We start from the raw sequence: 13018 nt of genomic DNA on the forward strand, positions 1-13018 counted from the left end.
TTAAATTTTCTCCAAATTAAACAATTATATTTTAGTGTATATTTGTTATGTCTATGACATAGTTTTTGTTGTGTTGCTTTGCTTCAGCGTTATTAAGAGTTTCTTATATATTTTGATTAGGTATGACATAAAATAAGTCTTCCTATTTTATCATTTTATAATTATTATTACTTTAATTCGTTTTTTACAGTTTACAATATCGATATTTTAGTTCCTATATAATATCGATATTGCTAACTGATATCGATATCGATATTTTGCTTTCGATATCCCATCCCTACCACCAGGTCACAGCCTTCAGTGTAGTGGAGGAGGAAGGCGGTGTCCTAGCTGTTGAAAGGGGCTTCATCACCAGAGCAACGAACTGGAGGCATTTTCCAGTGAACTGGAGGGAATACTAGTTGATTAAGAATGGGAAGAGATGGTGCCCATAAATGAGCAGACAAAAATTGACCACAGCGTGGCAATGCTAATGGGCACCATTACTGAAGCAGCTATTATTGCCTTCCAATTCCGAAGGGCGAGAGAATGTCCGGTCCCGTGGTGGACGCCGGCCCTGACTCAGCTCAAGAGAGAATACTACAGGGCCAGGCGTAGGTACCAGGAGTGGAGAGATAATGAGGGGAGACCTACACTCCAAGAGGAATCTAAACATAGGTATTGAGTAAATCAAAACAGAGTGCGGCATCAGAAGAAGAGGTCCTAGGACGAGTTCATTGCTGAGGAGACAGATAAGAACCACCCGGAATCGGCGAGCCAACAAGACAAGAAGATGAAGATGACAAAGCAGATGAAGACTGAGACCCGAAGGGCTGGACCAGGCTGTGTGCTGGAGAAGGCACCCAGATGGATGGAGGTGGATAAGGTGCAGCCCCATCTAAAAGATGCTGTAGGCTGCACCACAGTTGAACCCAAATAAATAAATAAAATAAAGACAATTATTGGTGGCAGTGGCATGCAGAATCCCAGCGCACTGCCTCACTATTGCCGAATCCCGTATGGCAGAAATGGCAGGGAAGGGGGAATAAAATAAAAAAAAGTCAGTGTATAAAAATCCAAAGTAAACGAATTGGGATTCCTATTGCACTGAACTCGGGGAAGAGGTAAAGAGCTGTCCTAGACCCATTAGGAACACTTGGCAACTCAAATGACTCAATACCTTCTTAACGTATGTGATTATAAGGTTGTACACTGATAATAACGTGTAACTGGTGCCATGAGCAGCACTCCCTCTGCAGCTATGGAGGTTCTCTAGAATATAACACCGCTGCATATAGAGATTGAGGCTCAAGGCCTTAGCTCTGCATACAGGCTTATGAAATTAGGAACAAACTCCCAGTCACTGAAGGACATGGCAGCTTGTTCAGGATAATCAATGAAGACAGGATGTTGGCTATGCATTCTGATCTTCAGGTGAAGAAGTACAGGGACACTTATTATAGTGTTAAGATTGAAGAGGCTACTCCACACAAATGATGTAATGGGGTAAACTGCTATACAGACGGATCCTTAATAGAAGAAGGCTCTGGAGTAGGAATATGGAGGATGGACAAACTTATTGAATGCATGCATGAGGTGTTCACAATTAATGTCAGAATTTAATAAAAGAGGGTACGAGGAATAGGCTTATCACGATTTTTACAGATAGTCAGACAGCCATTCTTGGGCTGGGTAGTTATGTAGTCTGCTCCGAATTGGTGGAAGAGAGCAAAATTCACTTAAACTCTCCTTAACCAACAAAATGCGGGTTGAATGGGTGCCTGGTCACAAAGGCATTAAAGCCAATGAGTGAGCGGATTACCTTGCTGAGAAAGAATCTGAGTCCGCTCCCTTTACACCCAAACCCATATGTGGGATGAGTCTCAGTCAAGCGAAGAGGCACATCAAAATGATTGCTGAGGGCAAGGCTGGTTTATTTTGGAGGAACACCAAAAGACTAGAGCAGTCAAAGATGTTCCTAAAGGGCTCCTGCCCAAAAAGAAGTAATACACTTCTCAATATGGACAAGAGCACTCTAAGATGGGTGACAGGTCTATATACAGGACACGGTCAGTTAGATAAGCATCTCCATAAAATGAGACTGACTAAGTCACCAATCTGCAGGTTCTGCAGGAAGGATGAAGGACTGCTTACCATCATTGGTAGATGTGATGCATTAGCAAGGATATGATTCATTATCTTTGAGAAGGATCGTATCTTAGACCCTAAACTTTGCGAGATTGTTGACCTGTATCCAATATCTAGATTCGCAAAGGCATCTGGCCTGCTTTGAGTAGAGGAGGGATGATGTACAATAGGCCTTCTGTGGCTGCGGTACACTTCTGCTGGAAAAAAAAATATATTGACCACCCCAGCAGGAGTAGTAGGTGTCCAGCTTCTGAAAACCATTACGGAAATCCAACAACATCGTAGATGAAGATCTTGCAGCTGAATTTAAACCACTGTGAAGCTGTTCAAGATCTGCTTTGTCAAACTATACATGAACAGCACATCAATGTTGCTATTCTCTGCCAGCAATTTAAAAATTTGGAATATTCCTCATGGGTATCTAATGTGAGCGGTAAAACTGCTATTTGGCCTTGTGGTGCCCAGGCTATGCAAGAAGTAAATACTATGTCGCAGTCTGACTTTGTATGGGCCAAGATCAATGATGTATATATATTTAGCTGTTATGTCTATCCTAGCATCACAGTTGAAGATTTTGCGAATTTGCTGGATAGCATTTTCTTAGAGGTCAGTAGTCATAAGCCAGCTATAATTGATGGAGATTTCAACAGGTGGGCAACAGAATGGAGAAGTAGAATGACTAATCGATAAGGTCAAGTTCTTATGGAGGCATTTGCCCAGTTTGTGGATCGTGGACGGTGGGAATCAAATCCTGCTAACACCATCTCCTCAGAATTGTAGGTAATTAGCAGACCACTTTTGAAGAGTTGGCAACAATAGTGATGTAGTTCTTAATTCCCAGCCCCTATATCCAATATCTTCTGCACCTGAAGACTATTAAGTTCTCACCTCTGGATTTTCTGGTTGGAGCACTATGGTAGCACCGCCTGAACAGGATTTGGTGGATACTTCAAGAAACCGTCAATCTTGTTGGTAATATTTGCAGCATTGTATTAGTGATTTAGCATATCCTGGCAAAGACGAAGTTGATAAAATGGTCAAACTTCGAATGGGAAAAACTGAAACCGTAAGACCTGTTTCTCATCTCTCATCATTACTTCCTGAGAAAGGGAGATTATGAAAATTTATAAATTTTTGGTGAGTGGTATGTAAAGCCCAAAGAAATATTTATTTTTAATTTAACTTTTTATTTTTAATCACCATTCCAATTGACTCGATGGTGGCCATCTTGGAAGAGATTCGGAGATTTATCTATTTCTTTTTAGATTTATTTATCTGAGTGGTTCCTCTCCTTCCTGTCCCATCGTTCCCAAACAGTCGTCATTCCGAACAAACCTCATTCCTCTCCCCTTCTTCTGTCACAAGGTGTTCCTCAGGGATCCTCACTTTCACCAACCCTTTTCTCCATTTATATCAATGATCTTCCTGATTCCATTCACCACGCACAGTACCACCTATACGCAGACGATCTCCAAATCTATCTGTCCTTCCATCCCTCCGAAATGCTTGAGACCATCCAAAAGATACAAGAAGATATTGACAGCATTAACGCATGGGCATCTAACAATGATTTGAAGCTGAATGCCAAAAAAAACCAAGGCCATTCCATTTCCTTAACAACCAACCGATTTACTTCTATCCTACTATAAAAAACCTTGGTGTCACCTTTGATCAACACCTCTCCTGGAATACCCACATTTCTCAAATCACACACAAATCCATAACTGTTCTCAAACAATTCCTAAAAATCCGTAATTCCATTCCTCAGAACACCCGTCAGCTCCTAGTATCCTCTCCCGTCTTCCCCCACTTCGACTACGGATCCTTGGTGTATGGAGGGCTATCTGCAGGACTGGAGTTGAGACTGAAGAGACTCATGAATTGCTTTATAAGATTTATCTTTGGGTTCCCTAGGCGCTCTCAAGTCTCCCGCTGGTATTCCGAGTTGAAGTGGCTCTATCCAACCTCCCGAAAGCAATACCTCCTTGGTGTTTTTCTATTCCAAGTTCTTAAAATCAAAAAACCTACTTATATCCTAGATCTCCTCACTCTTCGTTCATCCATCCACTCATTAAACATCAGATCCCATCCGAATGATTTATATATCCCCTCCTATAGAACCTCCTTCTTTAGCAAATCCTTCGTCATACGTGCAACCTCCCTCTGGAATTCTCTTCCCATCTCTATTCACCAGTCTTCATCCGTTCATTCAATTTAAACAACACCTATTCCTTCATTTATTGAATAACCAAACCTCCACATCTTTGTAATCAAATAAATATGCATGTATTGATATAATAATTATAATATTATAAACAGTAGTAAAGCCAATATACCAATGTAATTTCATTCTACTATCTGAAAATTTGTAAACGCTTGCCAGATAAAAATCTCACTATATGAACCATGTATTTATTCTTAGGGGACATATGTCCCAGAATAAAATTATCTTTTCATTTCATTTCATCTATTTTTTATTCGATATGCGCAAATATCGATGAGCTTTCATTCTTCCATCTACTGTGAGTGACTTTCCATTGTTTTATCAAATGTTGAGTATTTTGTTTTCTATTCATTATATAATATTAGAGAGTTAATTATTTTTTTCTTGTTTCTGTTTATTCTATAAGCTTTAGGTTAAGATTTTTTATATTTAAACATATTAATTTTCTTTCTTTTCTTTATTATTATTTAATTTAGAAAAAGGATCCTTTTGGTCTATAAATATTTTATTATTTTTATAACACACATTTTTGTAATATTAGGAGGGTATAGTTTAATTTATTTTATTTTTTTGCATTTAATATTATCAAATTTGTGTGTCAATCGGAAAGCATATTTTCTTTTATTATTTTATTTTCAGCATTATTTTGGTTGTTTTATTTTATGGTCCTCCAGCGATTAGGTTTTTTTTTACTCTTGCGGAGAGGTTGGTATATTTTCATTTATGAAAAACCTTTCTCCCTAACAGTCTTATTTTAGAATTACAACATTAAGAATTTACTTCAGGTAATGTTGCACAAGTTAATTTAGTTTCTATTGTATAGTTCTTTGTATTGTAGTTTATAAGGTATTATTTTATTTGTAGCTTATATCGTATAATTTAGTTTAGTAATTGTAGAGATTGACAAAATGGAGAGAGGTTAAGGTGGAAAGCATGAGGTTGTGGATTCTCACTAGCTTATCTTGTATAAGGCAAGTAAGAGGTTTCAATTAGAATATTTCAGAAAAATGAATGTTTAATGATCTTGGCAATTAGCTAGAATCTAAATATTATCCATTAGGTCTTATAAGTGCAATAAGACTGGCTAAGTTCAAATAAATGGAATGGAATGAAATTCTTGAGGAAATTACTTTACTTCCAAAAGTTCCATATATATAGGGTGTTTTTTTAAGCCTGATAGAACTTGAAATTGTAAAAAATAACACAAAAAATTAAATTGTAATCAAAATTTTTTTTTTATTTGAAAGACCAATACGTGACATTAACATTTGAAAATGATTTCGGGCATATGGGCACCGCGGCTGTTCTTGACGAAGCGCATTCTGTAAAATTGTGTTCAGCGATGAGGCGCATTTTTGGCTTAACGGGTTTGTTAATAAGCAAAATTGCCGCATATGGTCGTGCGATTTGACACCTCTCGATTATTTCCTGTGGGGCTACGTGAAGTCACTGGTTTATGGTGATAAACCAGCAACAATTGACGCCTTGGAGGCCAGCATTGTTCGTGTTATTCGTGACATACGGCCAGCAGTGCTCGAAAAAGTGGCCCAAAATTGGACGTCCAGAATGCGCTTCGTCAAGAACAGCCGCGGTGCCCATATGCCCGAAATCATTTTCAAATGTTAATGTCACGTATTGATCTTTCGAATAAAAAAAAAATTTTGATTACAATTTAATTTTTTGTGTTATTTTTTACAATTTCAAGTTCTATCGGGCTTAAAAAAACACCCTATACTTTACTCAGGGTAAGGTAGTCTTAGCTTAAACGTTGTTCAAAATGGTACTGTTAATTGAATGAGCTTGGATTGGATTTTAAGAGTGATTAATATATAATGAAAATCATTTTCTAAAATATGTTGATAAATAAATGGGCTATATTAAATATAAGATAAATAGATTCAAAGTGTAAATACTTAATTTTAAATAGTTGAATATATAAACAGGTAGATACAGAATTGTATTCTCTAACAATCACTGTTTTCAATCACTTGATTAATGAAATTGCTTTGTATTTATAAACAAATAGGAATAAATATTCTTATCCAATTTTTTTTTTTTTTTGTAATGGTTGTAATCGTGAAAGTTTTCAAATTCACAATCTTCCACCATTTTGAGTTTTCAAGATATATACCTAATATTCATGATGATAATGAATAAATACTTGTGGTACAGAAACGAACTACACTAAGTCAATCTAAAAGTTTGAAAACACCAAACTAGAAGCTCGCTAATCTGGACCTGATTGTTTTCGAGGTAATTAAAAATTTTAATTGAAAATATGACTATTTCTTGGGTAATATTGAACTTTAGAAATTGCTATTCAAACTGATCTTGAAGTGACTACAATAAATGATAACAACCAAATTTCATTGTTATCTACCATGTTTCTTATCATTACAATTTATCAATAATTCTATGATTTCAAATAATTATTCTAAATTAATATTATTAATGAATGTTTTTATATTGCAGAATGTTAGTCCTTCTGAAGATGGGAAATAAGAGGCAGAAATGTAAACACTTTTTACATTTAATATTTTTCACTAAGTAAAATTCAATTTATGGAAATTAAGTTCACCATTATCTAATAATATACCTAGGAAACCTCTGATGAAATTACATAACAAAAAAAAAATTGTGCTTATTCATTCCTCTTTTCTCAGTCAACTGGTGTTCTTCAAAGTAGAATATTAGGTTCCATTCTCTATATGGTTTTTAAACCTATAAATGTATGGATACTTCAGCACTATTCTCCCTACATATCCTGATGACACGTGTAGGACTGACTGATAGACAAATGCCTGGTTGCTGGCTAGTATTTTGAAGAATCAAATCTTTCAATTAAATCCAAACAATTAATTGATGTCTCTTGTCAAGTTTTTGCACTTTTATTCAAAGATGTGCTCAAAAATACAACAAACCTCCAATTGATTACAAAAAGCTTACACATGTTACTTTTATCAGACCTATTTGGATGCACAGAGATAAGCTTTGTGGCTCCTCTAAACCGCCACATTTCTCCTGAATAAAATCCTTCAACAAATCTTCAACACTTCTCATTATATCACAAATAAAATTATCCATGAATATCTTAATATCCCAAATTTTTCAGATCAGTTCTGAAATAGACATACATCCTGTAATTGGTAATGCTATACCCATACAAACCCACTAATTTGTAACCTTTCATCTCAATCTATTTCCAATAACTTTCGGGGTCTTCTGAGCATAGAATATATATATAATGCAGTACAACTCATGGGTAGTTTTTCCACAAGCTATTGCCATGTAATAATAGTGTATACACCACATTTACTTATTATATATCTGTTACAGTAGTAAACCACAATAAATAAATAAAGGAATAACTGATAATTAAAAGAAAAAATATATAATAACCATAATATTTAAGTCAAGTAAACATGGAATTTTAGTTTATTAATTTATTTATAGTGTCTACTAAAACCTTTTTGATGAATTCCTGACTTTTCCTGGTCATTTTTGGAAAAAAAATCAGGTTATCTAAGTTGATATAATAGGACATGATATATTAATATAATTTAATTAATCTTTCTACTTCTAAAATGTAATGAGATAATAAACAAAAACACAATCACATTACATGTGATTAGGCTTGAACAAAATATCTAATATAAATACATATTGTCATACCTGGAATTTCAAGTACATTATAGTATGAGAACCTTTTCTCCAACCATGTTCTAATGACCAAAATAGCTGCTTAAGTAAATGTACTAAAACTTGTCGACATCTCCTTACAAAATTCAGAACATCTAATAACTCTGGAAGAAACTGCGTAATAGCAATTTGGGATTCTTCAATATTTATATCATCTGCAACTGAAAATTAGTATATAAGAATTTAATGAAAACAGAATTAGCATCTTAAAATTATATATCAAGTGGATAGCTTAATACTACAGTAGTTCATCCGATCATTGTTCAGATTATTTCACTATTAAAACTCACTCAGTCCTCCTCACACTGTGCCAAAGGCACAGCATTTCAGTACCATCTTTTATCAAGCTTCATATTCAAAGGAAATTATCTGTTACTATCTCTACATTCAGTAATTATTACCCACTATCTCCTAACAACCCGAATTCCTATTCAGGATCTCCTCCTAATGTGCTCCAAAACAATCCTCTTCCCTATTTATTATTTATCCTACTCATCAAACTCTATTTAATCCTTGAAACTTTTTTTTTTTTTCATATTTCCAATTACTTCTTCAACTAAATCTCAGATGTATCACCATAGTTAAAACCGAATTCTGATAAAAAACATAAAACATTGTCTTGTGACCCCCCTTCCTTTCCTTATACACATCTACAATTTTTCCTTCAAGACACCACACTTCTCATGGCCTGAAAAAAATCATGTTAGTATTTGTAAGTCCTTCTTTATAACTTCAGACTCATTCCATCCTAATTTTGTAATTTTTTCCAGACACTGATCCATCTGTGGCAATTAAAAAATTTAAAAAATTAAATTATACATGCTGAAAAACAGGAATTTTTGGGTGGTATCATCACTAATCGACCTTATTCTGTCTCCCCTTTTATTTTAGTTTATGACATAAATAGTTCAGATCTTAAATATTTTGAATAGCACTTAAAGTATAATTTTTAGGTACATGAGTATATGAATTAAATAGAAGAAAATAAAAATACATATAAATTATTTAACTATCTTATGATATAAAAAAGTTATTTACTGGAAGTTCGCTGATTGATCGTGTGTATTACTGAATGCATTGCATTACTTTTTTCAGGCAAGATAATACATTTTTTAACTTATAAAAAAGTAGAACAAAAACTATATTTCCAATTTTTTTATTATTATGCAAAATAAAGGATTATTTCTATTAAAGCATTTCTGAACTGTTTTATTTTAATAAGTTTCAAAATTTCTGAAAAGTTATCATAAGGATTGATGTAAAGTGTAAACTAAAAGCATTAGCCACTTACTGTAACATAAACAAATTAGAAATTAACATATCAACAACAAAAATTTTACACTGTCACAAGGGTAGAAGTAAAACAAAACCACTCACACTATGTATGATAATTTACAATTGAAACTACTTCCAACTACACCTACTTTGGTGTTCCAATTTCAAACTCTAGTCTTTTTCTAAATGCCATAAAATATCGTAAAAATAAAACCAGAACTGTCAATCCCACCTTAAATGTTTTTTCATGGAGCCAAAATATCAAACTAGGCTCAACTTTTAATAATTAATAAAACAATTGCAATCAGAATTTTATTTTATTCAATTTATTCATGTGGAAACACTATTCCGATTATACAGAAAGAGTTTTTATATATTTCTTCAGAAAATTATTTTCTCTAAGCTAGGGAACGCTATCTTGGGTAATATGACAGGAGTTCAATATCACTCAATATAAAACTGATACTATATATGGGTGTTAACTACTTGATTATTTGTTCATTATGAATGATCTTATGGGGAGGATACTTTTTAAATAAAAATGAATATTTCTTAGGGTAGAAAAACTATTAGATAAAATGCAAGTAAAAAGTATTAGATAAAGATAAAACTAAAATAAAAGGGGAGACAGAATAAGGTCGATTAGTGATGATACCACCCAAAAATTCCTGTTTTTCAGCATGTATAATTTAATTTTTTAATTGCCACAGATGGATCAGTGTCTGGAAAAAATTACTCTGATTTAAATGAAAAATTTGGAATGTTATTTTTATGAATGTAAAATACTATATAAAAGGCTAACTGACAAAGTCGCTAAAACAACACCTAGTTCCACAATAGAAGTCAACTTCCTTATATAACTAATCAGAAGCTCAGTGGGGGGTGCTTATTGAAAATTAATCTACCATACTTTAGAGGAAATCCAATTGATTGGCACCAATATCAAAATACTTTTGAAGCACTAGTTCACAAGAAACTCAGAACACAATAGAAAAATTTCATTATTTGAACTCAACTTTAGGTGGTGAAGCCATCAAGAAATATCCAAATTCAAGAGGATTATGACTGTGCAGAAAAGGTTAATGAATAAATACAATAATCAACATATTTTGTTATATTTATATAAATAATTGACCATATTATTTCAAATATGAAGAAGATGGCCAGGGTTCCAGTCAAAAAGAACAAAAATAGTTAACAACTATTTATTTTCTGATGTTTCACCCCACTTCGTAGACTTTAAAGTCCCCCAAGCTATCAACTTGGACAGCCCTGATGAAGCTCTACAGAGTGGGGTGAACGTTGGAAAATAAATAGTTGTTAACTATTTTTGTTCTTTTTGACTGCAATCCTGACCATTTTCTTCATATTTTGGCATTCCTTTATACACAATGGTTATTGACCATAGGCTGGAAAACCTAAATTGTCATTACTGGGCCATTTTCTGAACATCATAGTGAATAATTAACTCTATTTTGCCTGTTAAAACTTTATTAACAGTTAAAGTGGATTCATTCAATTCAACCTAGCAATGTGTTGTTTGTATAATTCAACAAGAAAAACATTAGAACAAAAACATATTAATGTGGAATTTCCAACCTTGCACCATCTTACTAAATTTATAACTGAATAATTAAAAGTAAAATAATTATCTTTGTCTATCTGAGGAGAACAGAATTAAAAAAAAAAAGTTAGTTGATGACCAACAAATAAGGGCCATGCACTTCTTGTGAGGACTCAATCCAATATTCCACGAAGTGATAAATTTCTGGCTTATTTTTTATGCAAACAGAACTGGTGCCTAGTTGAGTTTCCATGCTTATAGACAATGCAAAAGAATAATGTATACATAGTTGACCGTAAAAATTGATATATAAGAAGATGGTCAGGGTTGCAGTCAAAGGAGAAACAAAAATAGTTTACAATTATTTATTTTCCTAATATATAAAATAGTTGTAAACTATTTTTGTTTCTCCTTTCACCGCAATCCTGACCATCTTCTTATATATAAAAGAATAATGGGACTCATAAAAAAACGATCAAGGATGTTGCTATCATGTTTCCTTAATGCACAAAACTCAAGATTGCAGAAAAAGAAGATTCTGTAAATATAGTAATAAGCCACATAATTCTTTGCTTCATTTCACAAACGATCAGCCAGAAACCTTGGTTACTCACAACACATCTATCTCATCATCTTCAGTATTTACAACCGTATGGCAAAGTACTAGTGACGTCTTATTAATTATTGCTATTGCTCATTTACAAGATTTAAAACTATACACCTCTTACTGTATACAGAGTCATAGTGTTCACTCATCAACAAATTCTGCATTGATGTCTTTCAAATCTGTGCTGAAAAAGGCAAAAGGAATTTTTCAAGCATGGGATGATGGTAGGAATAATTAGTTCTTAAAACTGAAGGCTCTTTAACCAAGCTTAGAGTAGTTTTCCATGCATCAATGCGTTCTAAGCTATAGTTCGTTAAATGGATGGATTAAAGAGGCAGAACTACAATCAAACATTAAGAATATCTTTTTAAAATTTGATATCTACGAAATTGCCTTTACAGCTGAGATTTGCAAAATATATCGTCAGATTGAACTTCATGAGGATGATCCCTGCTACCATGATATTCTGTGACAGTCAAATAGTAACAAAGAGCTTGAAGAGTTTGAGCTTCACTTATGATATTACATCTTTCTGGCTTTATAAATGATCAAACAGTTGACAATCGATGAAGGACAAACTTTCCCCAAAGTTGTGCAATTTTAGACTCACATATATGTTGATGACATCAATAGTGAAACAAATTTAATAGATGAAGGGTTAAATATTCAAAGGCAGCTAATATCTGTTTTAGAAAAGGGAGGATTTTCCTTAAGATAATAGGTCAGTAATTCAGAAGCCTTTCTAATATAAATTTTGTTTCTAAAGAATATTAGGCAAGGTCAATAAAATTTAATTTAAAAAAAAAAGATATACACATTAAAATTTTAGGCATGCATTGGTGCCATTCAAAGATTTTTTCAAATCACATCAGTAGTTCATCAAATTTTTTTACAAAATGATCTTTATTAGCAATGATAGCATGAATTTAGATCCATCAGGTTATCTCTCTTCCTGTAGTTATTTAGGAAAAAAAAATTATGTAAGAACTCTGGAAAGTTTATAATAGGAAAAGTCTATTCCCAGAAATTTAAACATCCGGTCAAGATTCATCCAAAAACAAAACAGTATAGCTGACATTCTTATTCCAAGAAACCTTAAAATAAAGGGAGGTCTTCACATAGAAGTAGTGGCTTCTGTGATGCTTCAGAATGAATAATGCCATACTCTTTTTTCACATTGAACATAGTAATGGTGATATCCATGTTTCTTCCTCTCAATCGAAAACTACCTGAAATGAGCCCGAAAAAAAAAAAATCAACACTTTTTTGACATCTAATGTTCAACATACCTGTTACTTTGGTGTAATGGGCAAGAAAAATTGTATTATCTCTGTCCCAGGAAAGATAGAATCCATGAGAGGAGATTGCCACCTATACCCATACCTTTCAACTTAGTAATAAGTTTTTTCCTCCATACGCAGTCGAAAGCAGCTTGGAAATCAATAAACACTGCAAGTGTATGTTGTCTTCTTTGGAAGCCATCTTTCACTTCCTGAGAGAATCTGATGACCTGCTCAACCGT

General features: G+C 33.6%; 1 protein-coding gene across 1 annotated transcript in view; it reads right to left on the reverse strand.

The window, feature by feature from the left end:
* Nucleotides 1–7989: 7989 nt before the first annotated feature.
* LOC106681985 (WASH complex subunit 4) overlaps nucleotides 7990–13018 on the reverse strand; it is a 10592-nt gene continuing 5563 nt past the window's right edge. Inside the window, exon 5 of the mRNA XM_067045535.1 lies at nucleotides 7990–8211. Coding sequence (XP_066901636.1) covers nucleotides 8018–8211 — 194 coding nt within the window. The 3' untranslated portion in view covers nucleotides 7990–8017. The remainder of the gene's footprint in view (nucleotides 8212–13018) is intronic.

This window comes from Halyomorpha halys, unplaced genomic scaffold, assembly GCF_000696795.3.
Source record: "Halyomorpha halys isolate HHAL.00 unplaced genomic scaffold, Hhal_1.1 Scaffold22.1, whole genome shotgun sequence".
Lineage (NCBI taxonomy): Eukaryota > Metazoa > Arthropoda > Insecta > Hemiptera > Pentatomidae > Halyomorpha > Halyomorpha halys.